Source organism: Gavia stellata, chromosome 18, assembly GCF_030936135.1.
Source record: "Gavia stellata isolate bGavSte3 chromosome 18, bGavSte3.hap2, whole genome shotgun sequence".
Classification (NCBI taxonomy): domain Eukaryota; kingdom Metazoa; phylum Chordata; class Aves; order Gaviiformes; family Gaviidae; genus Gavia; species Gavia stellata.
Window position 1 is genome coordinate 3208632 of NC_082611.1, and position 19583 is coordinate 3228214.

Genomic DNA, 19583 nt, shown 5'->3' on the forward strand with positions numbered 1-19583 from the left:
TCCCAGGGCGGGAGGAACATACCAGCCTTTAGCCATTTCCTCTGTGCATCTGTTTGACCATGTTGCTTTTTTGCCCCATAGCCAGACGAGTTGACCAACGCCTTGGAGATCAGTAACATCGTCTTCACAAGCATGTTTGCCCTGGAGATGCTCCTGAAACTCCTTGCCTTTGGCCTCTTCGGCTACATCAAGAACCCGTACAACATCTTTGACGGGATCATAGTTGTCATCAGGTCACTGTCAGTTCTTTCTCCACTGTGGCTTTTCTGCCAAGGGCTCAGACCAGTTGGGGAGTGGGATGGGGACCAGGAATGATGTGGTGTGCATTAATTCAGGGCTCGCTGGCTATGATGTGCTATAATTATGCCGGCCTTTTAGATTCCTGTCATTAGAAGGGCTGTCCAAAGAAAATGGACCTGGCAGATGGAGAACAAAGTCTATTTACGCCACACATCTGGCACTGTGGTCAATTTTCCACTGAGTGCAGAATGGCTGGTCCTGGGAAAGGAGTGCTATGACTGTCCATATCCCAGCAGCGTGCCCTCCCTCTCCCAAATTGACACATAACTCAGGCCAGAATAGAGCAAGCAGGAGAGGAAGAGAGGGCACTGTTCTGCTGTCCTGTCCCAGGGGAACACTATCCCAGCCTAAACTGGGGATGTCACAGCATGTGGGTGAGAAGCTTGTGCAGCACCTCTCTGTGCTGGGATTCTTTCTAGCAGTGCTGTTCACCCCTTGATCAGTAATTTGGGGCAGAGAAGTCAAGGGAGACACAGAAGGTGTAAATCAGGATAGTGCTCTTGGCTTCAGTTTGCCCATCCCTTTGATTCAGAGAAGTGAGGAGCAACAGAGGCCCAGAACAACGGCCAGTCTGTGGCCTGATCAAACCAACCCACCCCAACAAATGTAAATCCCTCTGGATATTAGCTTGGTACAAAGTTGTGATCCATGTTTTGCGGCTAGGCTTGTGACTGACTGTAGTGATGCAGACTAGCAGGAGACGTGCTTTGTTGTGAAGAGCCACAGAAAGCAAAGGAATTAAAGAATCAGGAAACCAGCTATAAAGGATGTACGTTGTGCATGAACATGTGTGTCTGCACGACTGGGAAGTGAAGGTGTTTTTTCAGAAGCAAGAAAGTAGCAGGCAAATAAACTACCCTTTTAGGGCTTAAATGGTGTGATATCCTGTAAGAAACCAGCCTGCTCAGGGCTTTCACAGTACAGTACTGCTGTTTATAGTTCTTCTCCTTCTGGTGTTCCTGCAGCGTCTGGGAGATCATCGGCCAGTCGGACGGAGGCCTTTCTGTGCTACGAACTTTTCGGCTGCTCCGGGTGCTGAAACTGGTGCGTTTCATGCCTGCCCTCCGTCGCCAGCTGGTGGTCCTGATGAAGACAATGGACAATGTAGCCACCTTCTGCATGTTACTCATGCTCTTCATCTTTATCTTCAGGTACCAGAGGCTGCAGCTCTTCTTCTTCGATTAATTGTTCAGCTTGCTTAAGTAATATGAGGATTAGAATAACGATGCACTGCATTTGCTAGGCTGCCTACATGACAGAAGTGCTCACGATAGACTGACAAGCAGGCATTCAACAGGCTATTTACCTCTTTTCGGTCTCAGTTTTTCATACAGTGCTGTAATTCATCTGTAGATGAATGAAGTACACAAACAGGCAACAGTTGTTCTGGAGTTCCTGGGAGACTCCTTTAGCTGTGTCTCAGGAAGCTGTCAGTAACTGGACTCTACCAGTGTTATATCTGAGATGGAGGTCGTACAGACTCCAAGGCTTCTGTCTGTTTGACCCTATAATGCTCCTCAGGATCCTCTTCTTGGAAACCAGTTGGATTAGGGAGCTGGCACTATGGTTTGTCATTTTCTAGACAAAGGAGATCCCTGATTTGACTTCAGTGTAGACAATTGTAATGAAATGTGACCCAGAAGAACCAAATGGCAGGGTTTGATCAGTGATCATGTCAGTGGTGGAGCAGAGCCCTTCTTGCTGGGAGGTGCCACGGGCACACAAAACACTGCAGGGGGAAAAGTGTCTGAAAAATCACTGCAATCCTCCCTGCAACCATATTTCACACAATAACATGTTTCTTCCATCTCCCTTTTTTCCCATTCCAGCATTCTCGGCATGCATCTTTTTGGATGCAAGTTCAGCCTGAAAACTGATACGGGAGATACAGTTCCAGACAGAAAGAATTTTGATTCCTTACTTTGGGCTATTGTGACCGTATTTCAGGTAAGCTCTGGATCCTCTGGGATGTCTTAATGTAGACCACCTGGTCAAGTTATTTCACTTTTAAAAAAAAAAACTATTGCAGTAGGTGTCAAATTTGGACTGAAACGGCACTCTAGAGTTATTAGGGCAAAGTGATTGTGTTTCTGAGTTAGCTGGTCTCTATAAGCCCTGATAGAGAAGCAATCTACTCAAAATCATCACTGTGCGTATCTGTTACCAGTAAAAGTAAAGTCGAAGGTGGCCTGGAAATCCACCCTTATTTTCCTTTCACATAGTCAGTAAGATCAAGACCCACAGTCTGCTGTCCATTCTGCTCCTATTCTGTAGGTCTCTGTCTCCTTACTTGCCTTCACTGCCCCAAAAATGCACTTTGCAAACAATTTCATTTAACTGGACGTGACAAATACTGTCGCAAATCAGAGTTGGAGTTGCTGGGAAAGTCTTCATACAAAAAGTTGTGTTTCCTCTGCAGACAAGATCTGTTACGTGCTTGAAATTACAGGCATATTCCACAATGGAGCAATAAGCTGCTATTTCCAGGACATTCTAAATATAAAGATTAGTCTTTTCTGTTTAAAAGCTCAGTCTTTGGAGCCCAAGTGCAGCAAATGGAGCACAATGTAAGCAATGTTAAGCTAAGTTTCTAAATGCAGAGTAGGTGTTCACCACAGTGTCATTCAAGGTAGAAAGCAGTCCAGTCTTCACTGTCAAGAACGTAATTTCTCGCAAAGTTTTCCTTCTTACAAAGGAGCAAGGACAAATCAGCATTAGTCTCACAGGTTCACATTTTTCTGTTACCGACATAAATACAGATTTCTGCATTTATTCTAACAGTCCCTTGGGAAATTGAGTTGGCACAGAGCACAAGGGCTCAGTCCTGCATCCCATGAAGGTTAGCGAGTGGCATGACTCAGTGCAGCTGGCTGCATTCCTATCCCCAAAGCTGCCTTGGTTTTGGGAGAGTTAGAGGCCATTTTCATTGTAAGCATGAATTAACGTGGAGCATGAATCTGTCATCCGTTTCTCTTAGGCCCCAGGATTTTTGAGCTCCAGGAAAACTAGGAGAGTGGGAATCCCTGAGGAAGGTCCCTTGGAGCAAGGCTTTGCAAAGACATGTATTTTTTTTGCCCAGCTTGTCAGTGCTTTTACCTAAGGAAACCAGTTTGCTTCCCTGTGTTGCTTGAACCACCCAATGTCATTTATCTCATCAAATATCATGTACCCTACCCTTTCCTTCAGCTCCAGGTGCCTTATAAAGAACAGCCCAAAGGGAGACAACAGCTCTGGCCTCAGGTCTGGCATCTTCCGATGGCTATCAAAGGAGGCAATACCACCACCAAATAATGGGACTCGTACCAGTGCATCCGTCATGTTGCCATATCTAGGATCTGAGCTAGTCATCTCTATGGGCAGCACTGTGCTAGATCTTCCTCCAGAGAAGGGAGGTTTGGCCAGGAGAGCCTCATGAGACCTGCTAATGATTATGCTCAGAAAAGCTCAAAAGAAGAGGAAGAAATTGATGAGTCAGTATTTGAATGCAGCCGCTGTGCATGAGAGGAGTGGAGTAATTAGAGTGTCTTCCCCTTCACCTCTCTGCAGATCCTTACTCAAGAGGACTGGAACGTGGTCCTGTACAATGGGATGGCATCTACATCCTCGTGGGCAGCACTCTACTTTGTGGCCCTGATGACCTTTGGCAATTATGTGCTCTTCAACCTTCTTGTTGCCATTCTGGTAGAAGGCTTCCAGGCAGAGGTAAGACATCTGAGCAGAGGGAGGGAGAAAACTGAGAAGCACGTGTAGGTAAGAGCATAGGGGTGAATCCATGTCAGTGCAAACATCTAGCCATGCAAGCAGCCCTAAATTTAAACTTAAAGGTTGTAGATGGGCTGGGTTGGGCATGTGAAGCTCTTGTGAATCTATCTTTGCAAATCAGGCCCATTGGACTTGGCATGGGACTTAGGAGACCAACACTTTGGTTGATCTCCTAGAGGGTCTGTTGTGTGACCTAGAGGAAATAATTTAGGATGAATTTAACTCACCAGATCTCCCTTATGTCCTGTGTTTTGTGTTTCTTTATGGTGGGCCTCAGGTCTTCAATGTTTCTAGCCAGTGCTAGTCATGGGGACTGGGCAGGGTGTGAACTGGCTCTCAATCCAGGCCTCTCCTTGTGACTGTGTCCCCTGTGTGTTATTTGAGGCTAGCAGCACAGCTGTTCAAAAGCTTTGTTGCAAGGTTACAAACATTAAATTTTGAGATACTTAGGATGATGTAGGACATATAAATGCTGAAGAGATTTTTACCTACACCTGAAAATAATTTCTGTACCAGGTCAACGAGCAGGGTATTTATGATAAACTGCAGGCATCACATCTCAGCTCGCATGGAAAGGATTAGAGACATGATTTTATTTCTCAGTCAAAAGTGATATGCCATGTCCTGATCTGAACTAGGCAGGAACTTTAGCAGCAGTCCTGTGCCACATGATCCAGAGCAGCAGGCCACGCTGGTGTGAGTGGTGCAAGTGGTATAGTACTGGTGTTGGTGGGGGACCCTTGCAGCCTCTTTTAAGTTTTACTTCCCACTGGCAAGTCCACTCCAGGTCTGCTTTCAGCATCCTGAGAGAATAAAACCAGCCATCCCCTGCCCTATCCTATCTTCTCCATCTTCCTTTCAGATCCCAGCAAGTCCATTTGGGGGAGATTTTAAGTGAAGATTATCTGTTTCAGTTGTAAATATAACGATGTATGTGCACATATATATTATCCAGAAAAAAATTACATTTTTTCAAAGTCCTAGTGCAAATGGAAATGATTTTGAGACTTACCAAAAATCATCCAGTCCCAGTTAAAGCTAAGAACAGCGGCATTGAAAGGGCTTACGTTGTGCTTTGGGATTTTTTTAATTATGACTTTTTTATTTCTGCAACCATCAAGAAGGGAAAGTTTGCTTAGTGCTGGATTGGCTTCAGAGACACAGGGACTCAGAAAGAAAATGAGAAAAACGCTTCGGTTTTCACCGCCTTAGCTCCCAAGTGAAAGAGGAGAAAGAAATTATTTTTAAAGGATTTTTTTTTCACTTTTCATTTTTTCCCCAGAAATGGTCTCATGCTGTCATTTGCCATGTTTAGATCACACTAAGACAAACCTTCGCTGACCATGGAATATAATTGAAATATTCATGGACCAAAAAATTCCATTCTTTCAAGCCAGCACAGACACATTTATGTCTTTCAAGGATGTCTGCATAGATTCATTATTAAAACATCCCTCCTAGCTTCCTCGCAGCACTAGCAGAGGAAAATTAATTGAAACAACAGGAGCCAAGACCCAGTTTGGAAAAAAACAACCCTGATGTACGTCGCTCAGGGCTGTTTCATGGATGCTGAGGTCGTGAGTGCCACGTGCACACACAGAGAAGGCACAAGTAGTCCGGCTCATCACTTTCAAAATGAACAGCTCTGCACTGCATTAGTGGGCATTTTAATGTCTTATACAATGTGGTCCATGTCCTGAAGATCCAGCACAGCTGACCAAGAGGAGCAAGAAGGTCTTTTTCCAAGAACAAGCCTATGCTCCATGTGTCAGTGACTAGAGCTCATGCTGACACAGTTTATTTCCAAATTCCTGTAGTTTTCTTAGTGTCACCGATCTCATCATCATCTGGCTTTGCTCTGGATACTGTATCACCCTTGCCGTATTCCTGTTCTAGTGTGACCTGTTGCAGATGGAGGTGGACATTTTAGCCACTAACCTAATAAGACCAAAGCAAAGGAATTGCCAGTATTTCTACAGGCTCTGCAGTAGCTGCTGTCTTCCAACCCAGAGGGGGTTTTCCTCTAGGCAAGTTGTAGCTGTATTCAGAGCAGTTGTGTTGGACCTCAATTCTGCTAGAAAACGACACAGGCCGTAGCAGACTAAAGTCTGTGCTAAAGTAATAGATTTTCCTGAACTGAATGCAGAAGTAACCAATACAGTTGGCTGTATGGTAGCTCAGAGTATTCAGTGGCCAGATGTGTCAGATATCCTCAGATTCCACCAACCAGCAAATCTGGGTGGAAAAACAGGACATGCCAGGGAAACCCAAACGGACAATAACCAGCATGTGTGACCCAACTGACTGGCAACTGCTCCTGCCCAAGCAATCTTGCATTTAGGCACAGAGAGTCCCCTTGTACAGCAGTTTGCATCCTTTGTTCCTGATTGCTTTGAGACAGAAGGAAGTTTTCTCCACTCGGCAGCCTGGCAGCTTGCGGGTATCTTTGTACGGTACAGACCCCATTCCTTACCTGCCCTCTTGGAGGTTGAATCGCCTGCTAATGTGAAGCCAGAAATGGGCAGCCTCTTGTAACACTCTCCGAGTCTATGATTACAGACCTAGCCGAATGGCTGGCATTTTCTTGCTCAGGCTTAATGACTCCTTTCGGAGCGGTTACGGACCATGATTTAAATGTGTGTAAGGAGCAGTTTTCAAAGCTTGTATTATTCACTCAGTGCTGCCTCAGAAAAGGCCAGCAACCACAGGCATGACATTTGCAGGGCACATTTTGCTCTCCACTTCCATTTATTATAAGTCCTGACATGAAGCCTATGGGCTTGTCAGTTGTCTCCTAGTGAGGTATTAGCTGTGTTACAGAAAACCCTTCTCAGGGCTGTATTTCAACTACCAGGGCTTGATTCAAGCCTTGCACTTGTAAAAGCATAACTTAGCTCAGGTTGTAAACCAAAGATGTTTAGTGTCTCCTTGGACAACTCCCAGGAAGAAGGATCAGTGGAGCTGGGTTTTGTTTTGTCATCCCTGGTTCGGTTGGTATCTTGGGAATATGGCAGAAATTCTTGTTTTGACCTCTTTGACTTTGCCCTCTTACAGGGTGATGCTCTTAGCAGTTATAGAAGACGCTGAGGTGCGCTTCTCCTCCCTTTGCTCAGGTGGTATCTTTACTTAGATGGAGAGTGACTCCTGGGAGACTTGTGCAGCTAAGAGGGTGCACGTTAGAGCTGCTCTAAGCTCTGAGCCATCAGCAGCGTTTCAGCAAGGACACTAAAAATTGTACTGTGAATCACAGCACACAGTCTCAGCTTGATCTCAGGTTCTGATCTGCCTGTGGAGCAAGTTGGGCAGGAGTATCCCCAGAAGAGAATAGGCCTGAATGGCCACAAAACCATTTTTAGTACATTTGTGCTTAGGGCAACAAACAGCCAGACTTCAAACAGGACCATAATTGCATATTTGTGCTTACATTATTCCCACGTCATTTTGAAATCCACCCCAGAGCTGCTCTGCAAAAGCAGACAAACCTTCCAAAATTATGCAAATCTTTCATGTACTCTGCACTGGTGCTTCTGCTCAAAACAAAGATGAATAAGGGAGCTTAAGCCTTTCAGTCATCCTGTCTGTTTGGCTCCACCAGTTAGCAATATATCACAGATGAAATTAAGTTCACTGCCACTTCAGCACCATGTCTCTAGAAACCATGGTGATTTGTTCAGACATCAGTTAAGGAGCTGTGCTCCTTTTTCTGGGATCAGCTGCTTCAATCCAACCATTTGCTATCAATTTGCACAGCTTTCTGCAGTCTTGATGGATCAAGCCAGAGTCATGCCGACAGCCTTGCTGGAATCTCTCCTCTCTGCAGACCTCCCCCAGCAGAGGAGAACCTGATGATAGCTCTTCCGTCCCAGGCTTGTACATTATTTAGGCTGATCACTTTTGGTAGCAGAGGCAGATACGTACGAAAGGGAAAAATAACTGGACTTCCAGGAGGAAAGCCAGTCTGAGGGTGGTTGGCTGTTCTCTGTCCTGAGATGATGCTGTGCTGCCAGGCAAGCTGGCCTCATTCCCTTCTGCCTCAGCTTCAGTGTTGCCAAGAGATTTCCCAATACAATCTCGATTACCAGCTAGCGTGAAGAAAGCAAATCAGGGCTGGGTTTTCAGATTTAAGTCAAATTTACAGTGCTATCAAATGAAGAAGAACCCTTTGACATCCTTTGACATTAAAACCTAAGTGGTTTCAGCTGGGATCATGGAGAGTGCAAATACGGAACCCCACAATGCCAATTTTTCTTAGTCACTTCTCTGATTACAGCTGCACTTTCGTGTTGTCCCCTGGGATACGCCGTTTAGTGAGGCTGGGCACAGCCCAGGAAATACAATGACACTGAAGGAACAGCAGTCACAATCACGACATCACCCTTTCTGTCCAAGTACAGAAATGAATCAAAACAAGGAAGGAGGGACTTAACTGGGGTCATTCCCCAGGGCAGTGTCAGAGGGAATTTGGCATTCTGCCCTCCTAGTTCTTGGGGCCACACTTAAACTAACCACGGGGAGCTGAGGTACCTCTGAGCTGCTAAGTAATCCAAATGGCCTTTGTGCTAAGGTTTAAATGAATCGGGTCCCTTAATTATCCTTCTCGTCTCTCCAGGGTGATGCCAATAGGTCAGACACAGATGAGGACAAGACGTCTGCCAACTTCGATGATGATTTTGAGAAGCTGAAAGACCTCCGAGCAACAGGTAGGATTTTGTCTCTACATTTTCCTGGGAATCTGAGAGCTACAACTCTGCTTCCACTGTCATCTTTTCGTAGAAACTTACAGGGGACGGGGGAAAAATCCATTTTATTTGGCAATTAATCTGATAGCTGTGTTAACAGAGCAGCTATGCAAAAAGTGTTGGGAAAGCTAAATGAGCATTGATATTTCCTTTAAACAGATGTTTTTCTAATTTAAACTGTACTAGAAGATTTAGATATGTCTCGTCGTTTCTTCTGTATCATTACCACAGAATGGTTTGCTGACAGCAATATTCTCACACTGCTTCTCAGCAGCTTTTCAAATCAATCATGTTCTCATCTGTTCTTTTTGGTTTCTCACACAAATGCATTTAGGTGAGGTTTGATTGATGGAAATGTTGCTGTTCATTTGTGTTACAGGAGGGTCTGGCAATTGATTTGAGGTAAGGCCACATTGTACTAATGTACTATAAACACGGAATAGTAGGTGACAGCCTTCACTCTGTAGAGTTTGCAGCCAGATAGGGGACAGGAGGGGATCACATATTTTAACAGAGTGAATAGCATGATGGTAAACAGGAGCCAGTTTAGTTCCTCTGTACTTTGATTCTCGGCTTGGGGTCTTGTTAGGATTACTTTAAATGCTTCTAAACCAGGATTCGTTTCAGCTAAGGAAATGATACTGGTTGTGGTGAGCAGATGGAATTCAGCTGAGGAAGGGGCAGAAGTAATTTGTTGGAGAAGCTGAGAGCAAGCTGGATCACTGCAAGGTGATGGAGCTGCACAGTCTGCAGATGCAGCAACAAATTCCAAAGAGCAAATGATCAAATGAATGTCCATTGCAAATAGTTGGCAAGGAACCCACAGCACCAGCTTTGCACCAACTATTTGCTGAGCAGCTTCAAATAATAAGAGAGTTCTAGGGGAAAGAAATGTTGTCACTTCTCAGGTAATACAGGAATAGAAAACAGGGCTGAACTTGCCATCAAAGTCCATGAGTAATTGTGTGTCTCCATAAGCCTCATAGGTGCCAACCGGTGACTAAACAGCATAAGGACATTAACAATTCTATTACAATGCTGTTGGTCTGTAAACAGATACACTGGCAAGAGGAACGTGTATTGCAGATTAGCAAATTTTGAGCTGGATCTTCCACCCTTCAAAGTGAATGGCAGTGTTCCCATGGACTTCTGTGGTGCAGATCAGGTATTTGTGCACAAGCCAGCAACGAAACAGATGATACAATAGAAGCACACTGCATTACAAAAACAGCCAGTGGAAGAAAAATAGCAGGGGTAATGCACTCGCTTGGATTTCTCACTGCAGACTTGTACTTCTTTCCTGCTGGTCACAGATGCTCCCATCCTTCCCCCTCCTTAAGACTGATTCTGCAGTTGTTAAACGAGAACCCTCTAAGCCCAGTAAAACAGGAGCTAGTTCAACTTTAGTTTTGTGTTTGAAATTAGGCTTTTGGTTTTGAGTGTTATGGCATTCCACAGGGCTGGAGGTGTTATGTCTGGTTTGTCTTCAGCGTGAATACAGTTTTTGCAGTCTGTACTTGCCATACAGCTAAAATAGATGCTTTCTGCAATTACCACAGATTTCTTTGTTACAGAAGGTTTATTCTTCTAGACGGGTGGATGCGTAAAAGCAACTTTCATTTCCTGTCCCGTGAACAGGCGGCTAAAGACAATGATTAATGTTTCCTTAGTGCCTTCCCCATGAAGGAACTCAGAGCACATCAGAACTACGTAAAAATCTCTGTGCAAGACTGTATGACAAGGAGAATAGATTAACCTCCTGGGGTGAATTTAGCCAGTCCTCAGTGTCCTTTCCCTGGAAACTCTCCCAGTCCCCCAAAACTTTAACTTCACTCTCTAAATCCCAAGGAACAGTGAGCGGAAGAAGCTTCCTTTGGAGGGCAATGAGTTCCAAGTCCAGGCAGGGCCAAAGGCCTCTTAAAAGGTTGTGACATTTGCCTTATGCCTTTCAACGTGGTGGGGGTGATCTTAACCCCCACAACATTTCATCTCCATTTGGCAGAGTTCCTAGAAGACCCAAGGAGCAATGTCCATTTTGAAGAGTGATTTCCGTAGCTGTAGCTGAGCATTCACCTTGTACTCTCTCTCCGCTTCTCTCCAGAGATGAAGATGTACTCACTTGCCGTCACCCCAAATGGACACCTGGAGGGCAGGGGAAGCATGCCACCTCCTATAATCATGCGCACTGCTGCCACGCCAATGCCCACACCGAAGTGTTCCCCACACATGGATTCGGTGCACACTTTTGTGGACTCGAGGAGAGGGAGTAACGCTTCGCTAGACCCCTTGAGCTACGATCAGAAGTCTTTGGTAGGTTCCTGTTGCTAACAACTCTCCCTCAAGTGCCTGCAAGCGGCAGAAATGAGATGTATGTGTGTGTGTGTGTGCGCGCATGCGTGTGTGTGTGCACGTGCAGGGTTGCTGGAAAATAAAAAGGAGGGTGACAGAGGTGAGAAGTATGTGGAAAGGCAGGAGGAGAACAGAGTCAAGAGGGAGAAGTGAATGGGTGTGCTATGCTGGGGCGGGACAGTGACAACATAACAGTCAAGGAGAGTAAGTATGTGAAGAGGGGAGAGAGGGATGTACTGGGATTCAGTGTTTTCCTGCCTAGTATCTGACTGGAAGTCCATGCCAAGCCACATCACTGGGGAGATGCAACCTGAGACAAGTCGTAAGTTCATGCAGTTATTCCAGCAAACCCCTCTGAGGAGGAGCAGGCATCTTTTGCCAACCACACTGGCCATTTTGTGGTGTCTTGGAGAAGCTGTCAAGTGTTCCTGTGAAGATGAGGCCTGTTTCCCCCCACAGTGTTTCAGGGTTGCATCTTGCATCCACCCTGTGTCAAGGGAAATGAAGCATTTGCCCTTAACGACAGAGCAGCTGAGCTCCAGTTACAGTACAGCAGCCCCATTGGAGGGCAAAGAGAGGAAACAAGGTATGAGCTGACCGATTGCCACCAGGCACAGCTCATGGAGCAGTGATCCGGCCGGAGCTGACTGCTTTGGCAACTGATTGCATTTTGCCTGCAACAGGGGAGCAGGAGGGCAGCTCTATGAAAACAGAGGGAGCAGAGTTAATAGACAAAGTAGATTTCTGCTGCTGCTTATCTATCCCATTCCTCTGCTCTGTAACTGCAATATCATGTTCAAATCAAGGCAGCGGACTGTGAAGGCGCTTCACGCAGGGACAGAGCCACTATCCCCTTTGATAAGCTGCTTAGTCAAGGTAATGCTTTTGAAAAGAAAATAGAGATGACTGTTGTTTGCCTTGGGGTTTCATGGGATTGTGAGTTGCTGGAGAGGGTTGTTCATCGTTTGAATCCTTTCTCTGAAAGCACGTCAGTGCCACCAGCCAAAGGAAGATGAAGCAGGCAGAGGAGGGCTGGCCAGCACTGAGAAGGAGGAAGGCAGTTTGCCTCGTCTTGTGCTGGGAGGAAGCCATGGAGGCAAAAGGAGTTCTCCTTCTAGCTTTTCTGCTCTGACCTTAAGTGCTCTCATCCTGGCAACTACCTACCAGCCAAAGTGCACTGACACACCGATCCGTGCCAGAAATTTGCTGTAAGAGAAACATTCATTCCACCTCCTTATGCAGCAAATTGAAGAGAAAATAATGCAAATAGGGCACAATTTCCAACAGATACTTGGGTGACTCAGGTGCCAGAGACCCTTTGGAAGCCAGCGAAATTGTGTGCTGAAACCACTTGAACATGAGGAAAGAAAACTCCACTTCAGCAACAGTGTCTTTGGGTTCAGTTTTTACGCACAGTTAATGTTGCCAGGACAGTAGGAATTCATGCAGCACAGAGGATTGGTAGCTGTGCTACAGGTGTAGTTCAAAGAGTACCTTCAGTGTGGGCTTAGCTGAGTGATTGGCTCCCATCTTAAGGCATTGGCATGATGAAATCGGAGCAGTGAGGAAAGCTGGAAGGGGAAGACATGACTTGCAACAAGAAGGGTCTTCCAGTCCAGGCAAAATGCCATATCCTTTGGCTTCCTCCTGCCAACAGACCCTCAAATGTCTTTCTCCTCTCTCAGTCCAGCCTCCGCAGTTCCCCTTGCGCCAACTGGGGCACCAGCAGCAACTGGGGAAGCCGACGCTCAAGCTGGAATAGCCTGGGTAGAGCCCCAAGCCTCAAGAAGAAGAACCAGTCAGGAGAAAGAGAGTCCTTGCTCTCTGGGGAGGGGAAAGGCAGCACAGACGATGACTCCGATGATGCCAAGTCCAGCACAGTCAGCAGGCCCTCGTTGCACCGCCGGGCAGAGTCCCTGGACTACCGCAGCTCCATGGACCTGCCTGAGCTGCTCCAGTTGCCCACCATGCGCCACTCGCTCAGTGTCAGCCCCATGGCCATTCTGCCTGCTGAGTACCAAGACTGCAACGGCAAGATGGTTCACGTCCCCAGCGAGTTCTTCCTGCGTGTCGATGGCCACAAGGAGGATGCCATGGACTATGAGGATGACATGGAGGATGTGAGTTGAGGGGGAATTTGGGCACTCATGCATTAAGTGGCTTTTCCACTCCAAGAAGGCTGATGAAAAATCAGGCTTTGAAATGTGTTACTGCCTAATGGCTGGTGTAGACAAAATGAATCCAGATCCGAGGGCTGGGCATCCACTTCCCAAAAGGTTTTGGTTTTTTTTTTTAGCTAATAGGTTGGGCTATTACCTTGCAGTGGTCTCTAACAAGGTAAAACTGCAGGGGGTTGTGCATGCATTTGCCTAGTTTTTGGACTGATTGAGATTGTCCCCTGGCCCAGGATGCCTCCAAAAATGAGCTGTAGACACAACAGCTAGCTAATGTCTTTGCTCACAAGAGCTGTTTGGCATCTCGAAGGCTTGAAAACCTAGGAAGAGTGATCTCTATTTAACTTTTTGGTTGTTTGAGGCCTTTTTTTTTTTTTTTGACACAACTTTGGATCTCAAAAATTATACCTGCCTAGAAAGTCTTGCTTCGTTATGTTCATACCTCACTGTACAGTAGCCCCTTTCTTCCACCCCTTCCCTCCCTGTTTTGTTGGACAAATGTGACAATGTCTGCCACATCTCTGTCCCAAAAGCCATGAGTCCCTACAGGCCCTATGAAATGCCATGTACCACCCCCTTTCACAAAAGGACTGTGCAAGTTGAAGAGGCAGGAAAATAAAAGAGGAAGAAAAGGTGTTTCTTCTTTTCTATCCAGAGTTACTGCTACCGAATTCGTAAAGTCCTGGAGCCCTACAAGCCACAGTGGTGCAAGAGTCATGAAGACTGGTCCCTCTACTTGTTTTCCCCACAGAATCGGTAAGAAATCCCAGTGAAGTGCCAGCCCACCAGGTTTTTGTGGTTATGGAATACTACATTTCTAGCTAGCCTTCCCTTGAGAAAAATCCCTTTCTGATGCAGAAGCACTGAGAGTTTTAGAAATCCAATTCCTGATTTTTAGGTAACTTTTTCTGTTCCATGTGGGCAGAATTGTTGCGTGGTTCACTCCATGCCTGTCTAGGAAGAAGGGTGGTTTAACCAGCATTAATAATAGCTGTTATTACATCTTGTTTACTGCATTGATAATAATGGCTAAAGCTTGTGGAGAGACTAGCTCACCACCTGGGGTGATGCTGGTGATACAGCTGCTGAAGGCTTTCGAGGATGTGCTATTTGTGTGAGAGTCTCTTGTTGACCCAAACGTCTGAAGGATATTTTTCTCCCCACCATTTCTTCAGGTTCCGAGTGATGTGCCAGAAGGTCATTGCCCACAAAATGTTTGATCACGTGGTGCTGGTCTTCATATTTCTCAACTGCATCACTATAGCACTGGAGCGACCAGACATAGACCCACACAGCACGGTGAATACCTGAGTCATTTTCTTCCTTGATGCAGCATCCAGATCTTAGTCTTGTCAGGACAAGACCCTGCAAGATGAAAGATGTTTGTTTTCTAATGTCTTCAAATAACTTGCTTCTTTTTGTTGTTCTATGTTTTACAGGAAAGGATATTCCTAAGTGTTTCTAATTACATCTTCACTGCAATCTTTGTGGCTGAAATGATGGTTAAGGTAACTACATCTTCATCCCATGGCCCACAGTGAGGCCTGGCAAAGACCAGAACATGACATAGTTATGATATGGGTGAAGATTTAAATGTCTCTCCTCTCCTGACTGTAGGTGGTAGCTCTTGGCTTTTTCTCTGGGGAGAACACCTATCTGCAGAGCAGCTGGAACGTCCTGGATGGAGTCCTGGTCTTTGTATCTATCATTGACATTATTGTCTCCATGGCATCGGCAGGCGGAGCTAAAATCCTGGGTGTCCTTCGCGTTTTGAGACTTCTACGGACCTTGAGACCTCTCCGGTACGTTCACCCATAGGGTGGCTGAGTTTGCTTTTTGTTGATAGATCAAGGAGTTTGAAAAAATGCACGTGATCCGTCAAGGTCTTGCTTAATAACACAAAAAGCTGAAACACAGTATGGGTAGAATCATCTTTGGGGAGCTCTTATCTAGTGAAACTGTTTGAAAACAGTGAAATTAGTTATAATACAATTCATCTTCGCCAGCACGGAAAAGAGCGATGGAGTTTGGAGTGAGAGGTGTTATCGTACTCAGGCAGTTAGTGCAGTGAATGCCTCCTCCACGCTGCATTTTTATCACCATTTTACAAATCAGTCCGGCTCCTTGTTAAACTGCACAACCTCGCAGACATTCCCAAGCAAAGAGGTTGCGTTGGCTGGGAGAAAATTTGCAATTGAACAGGTGCTGACAATAATTTGATAAGCTCCAGCATCTATACCTGCTCTCCCGTGCCTGCATATCTAACATTACTGCAAAACAATTTAACTCTCAGCTAGGAAGAGGAAGGGGAGATGCTTTCAGTATTTGAGAAAAGGAATAAAGAGAATTTGTATTTTGTTTATGTTTATGCAATAACAAAGAGTGTTAATGCTTGGGGGATTTTTATCAGCTCACGGCTCCTGTTTTATTTCCATCCTGCTTGGCAAGAAACACAAGCCTTTTTTCATGAAATTTCAGGGGAAATAAGATAGGCACCTCCTGAGACTTGTAGGCTTTCTGATGAAAAGCTGCTCCCTTATGAGAGTGATAGGAAGAGGCAATCTTGTTTAGGCCCATGACCACAAGAACACCAGCCATTTGTCTGCTGCTCTGTATTTCTTTAGTGACAAGTAACTTTGTGAGTGCTTCTGTCTCCTCTCTTGCTCCCATGCTCTGTTGTGCCGGTGCCTTCGGGGTCCCCTTGCAGTGCTGGCTCACCAGGAGCCGCTCTGGGCCACCCTGGGCAAGCCTTGGCCTGGCAGCGCCTCGGGGCAGCTGTCTAACACGCATGACTTGGAACAGAAATCAGGGCATAGGCAATTCATAAGCAAACGTAAGGGGGGAAAAAAGGGAATTGGTCTTGGAGAATAACTAGGCCAGATCCTATTAATAGAGAGGAATTCATCACCTCTCACGACGGTTTCACTTATCACAGCCTCTCCTAGCATTACTCCAGGGACCATGCCTAACACTTTGTAGGTGCAGTTCAGACTGCCACATTATTTGCTGCCAAACAATACCCTATTGAAACGCTTTGTCCCTGCAGCATTCAACTCTCCTCTTTTCTCTGTGTTTGGGAGGCATGAAAGCGTCATTAGCCAGGCAGGCTCAAGCTGCCTGCAAGGACTCATACCATCTCCCCTCCTCAGGCCCCTCCTAAAAAAAACTTTGATGTTCTTCAGTCAAAACACCCACCTTCCCAGAAGAGCTTGCTTGGGCTAATTACACTTGTGTGTGCAAACACATTTTTCACACGCCCATGGGAGAGCCATTCTCCAGGCACCCATACAGGAAAGGAAAACACTTATTCTCCATAATACCCAAAAGCTGCTTCAGGCCGTGCTCAGAGCATGCCTGGCCTCTCACAGCAAGCTGCTCTTTAATGGGATGACCCTTTGGCTGCGGAGTTGTTGATCGTAAGTTCCTGTTAGCTAAGAAGTCAGCTCAGGAGCTAATTAGGAAACAAATTGAAAAGTTGTCACGGGGCCCAGGCCGGTGGGGCAGGTGAGCACTTACGCCTGTAGAAAGAGGACAAGACGTGCTCTCTAGTACCACTTTGAAGCGGTTTACACACGTTGTGTTAGGAAGTAGGCTCCTGCCCGGTGTGTGCCCCTCTGCTTGGATCAGAGAGACCTCGGAAGGGATCAGCTCTCTGGACCGAGGTACAAATAGCCCTGTAGTGGGAACCTCTCTGATATTCTGCCCTCCTCACCATTCCTAGTAAGCAATTGCCCAATGCCCTGCTGACAGGGTGTCTTACGCTGTTTTAATTCCATCTAATGTGACTGTGAATGTTCTGGTTGTCCAAATAAGTCACTAATCATCTCTGAATGCTGCCTGCAGGTAGAGGAGGGTTGTGTTAGTTTTACTGCAGCCCAAGCAGAGGAGGAAAAGCAACCATATAATAACAGGGCATGCATAAAAATTAAAAGCTTTATTGTTTTGCCATTTTTTCCAGAGTCATCAGCAGAGCCCCAGGTCTGAAGCTGGTGGTAGAAACCTTGATCTCCTCCTTGAGGCCTATTGGGAATATTGTTCTCATCTGCTGTGCTTTCTTCATTATCTTTGGGATTTTAGGGGTTCAGGTAGAGTATTTCCCTCGCCACAGCCATGTGTAAGTGACTTCTGCAAAAGAGAAGCTGTTTTTCTCACTACCTGGGGGTTAAGGTGGAAGCAATGAGCTTAAATCTCTCCAAAGGAAGATTTCAGTTAGGTGTTAGGAAAGAGAGAGCCAGGCCCTAGAAGAGACGCTCCGGGGTGAGGTTGGCATCTGCTCATTGGAAGGTCCTCAGGATTAGAAGAACAGAGCTCCCTGATGAACAGCACAGCACTGGCTAAGCCTGCCTGAGGGTAGGGGAAGGAAAAGACAAATTCCCAAGATCCCTCCCATCTCTGTGTACTAGGATGTATATAATAGCTCTTCCTCAGAGGGGAGATTGTCATCCTCCCAACAAGACAGGGCAGGCCTGCAGGATGCCCTTCCTTCTGTGCCTGAGGCAATGCACAACGATGTCTCAGGGCCTGAAGTTTCACCAGAGGGGAAAGAAAGATAAATCAGGGGACAGACTTTCCAAAGCTGCTGCTTTTTTTGTTTTTTCTTTTTTTGTTGCTTCTTAAATACAGCTTTTTAAAGGCAAGTTCTACTACTGTGATGGTCCTGATGTAAAAAACATCACTACGAAGACTGACTGCACTAACGCACACTACAAATGGGTTCGTCGGAAGTACAATTTTGACAATTTGGGACAGGTAAAGTCCTTGTTGCAGGGATTTTCTGGACCAGTTTTTAATGCATGAGCACTTAAAATACATTCCTTGAGGAGGGTGCAGAACCTCTGTCATAGGAAGTTTCCAAGAGCATCGTAGGCATTCGTCTATCAGAAGCAACCCTAACTGGGTAAAAATGGATCAGGTCACTTCTTGACCTCTTGCAGCTAAACTTCCTAGGGTTATACAATTCCTTGTTTATAGGAGAGTGTTGTCTTAAAGCCACTGCTTTTGCATGCAGTCCCTCATATATGGACCTCAACTTTCACTTTTAGTCTCTTGACTTCTAGCTGTTATGTTTGCAAATGAAAAAAATAAGGTGTTTTATACTGGCTGAAAAGCAAGACAGCCCATAGTAGGAGCTGGGATGTGTTATTGTTTTTTAAAACCCCGTGACAATAAGCTGCCCAGGGAGGTGGTGGAGTCACCATCACCGGAGGTGTTCAAGGAACGTGTGGATGAGGCATTGTGGGACATGGCTTAATGGACATGGTGGTGTTAGTTGATGGTTGGACTTGATGATCTTACAGGTCTTTTCCAACCTTAGTGGTTCTGTGATTCTGTGACACTGGGCCAGCCTGACATACTGATTTTTAATCATGCTTTGGTGACCAGAAAGCCTGGTGTGTCTGAGCAAAAGTCAGCCTATATGCAAGGGAAAAGGAATGTTAATGACCATAGTTTGCTCACTTTTAAGCCAGATATGGAAATAGGTAAAAGCAAGCCACAATATGTCACATTTCTCCACCAGCTCCAGGCCAGATGATGTGTTATGAGCTGTGGACTGGTTTTGCTGAGCATTGTCTGTTGTTAGTTTCTTTTCTGGGGACTTAAATGCAAGACCAATCTTTTCTGTTTGTTTGTCTGTTTGTTTTCTTATAGGCCCTCATGTCCTTGTTTGTCCTGTCCTCCAAAGATGGCTGGGTGAACATCATGTACGATGGTTTGGATGCTGTCGGTATTGACCAACAGGTAAATGTACTGCAGAGTCCAGATGCGTTGCTCTCGGAAGTCTCATGCCTGGGTGACTCCGGTGGTTTTGAAGTCCCAGGAAGGAGCAGAGCTACAGGACCTTATTGAGGTCCTGACTGCCCATTGGGCTGCCAAGGTTTTCCGTTCTCCACTGAGTAGCTTTTACAGTGGCTGCGCCCCATGTAGTACACAAACAAGCGCTGATGGGGATTTTAATTAGAATGATGGTACTTGAAGAAGGCCACACGTGACATTGCACTGCGGCTTCACGAAAGGCATGATGAGTAAGAGCAAACTCGCACGAGATGAGAAACAACCAGGAATGCTGTGAAAGAGACATTGTTAAGTTTTTTTTATGTGGCGTTTTCAAAGGAAAGTCAAGAGTCTCAGATGAGTAGCTGCATCATAGCTACAGTAATACTTCGTACTTAATTTTCCCCTGCTTCTGAAGATCTCATAACAACTGAGAAACATTAACCATGAGCCCACATCTCAAAAAAAAAAAAAAAAAAAGCTGGAG

The 19583-nt window shown here is 45.7% G+C and overlaps 1 protein-coding gene across 1 annotated transcript in view; it reads left to right on the top strand.

Annotated features, from left to right (window-relative positions):
• The window catches only part of CACNA1H (calcium voltage-gated channel subunit alpha1 H), a 258550-nt gene that overhangs the window by 202872 nt on the left and 36095 nt on the right, over positions 1 to 19583 (top strand). Inside the window, exons 10-23 of the mRNA XM_059826531.1 lie at positions 82 to 233; positions 1266 to 1451; positions 2130 to 2247; positions 3847 to 4002; positions 8672 to 8762; positions 10903 to 11111; positions 12836 to 13270; positions 13980 to 14080; positions 14500 to 14623; positions 14764 to 14832; positions 14942 to 15126; positions 17283 to 17409; positions 17948 to 18073; positions 18974 to 19063. Coding sequence (XP_059682514.1) covers positions 82 to 233; positions 1266 to 1451; positions 2130 to 2247; positions 3847 to 4002; positions 8672 to 8762; positions 10903 to 11111; positions 12836 to 13270; positions 13980 to 14080; positions 14500 to 14623; positions 14764 to 14832; positions 14942 to 15126; positions 17283 to 17409; positions 17948 to 18073; positions 18974 to 19063 — 2169 coding nt within the window. The remainder of the gene's footprint in view (positions 1 to 81; positions 234 to 1265; positions 1452 to 2129; positions 2248 to 3846; positions 4003 to 8671; positions 8763 to 10902; positions 11112 to 12835; positions 13271 to 13979; positions 14081 to 14499; positions 14624 to 14763; positions 14833 to 14941; positions 15127 to 17282; positions 17410 to 17947; positions 18074 to 18973; positions 19064 to 19583) is intronic.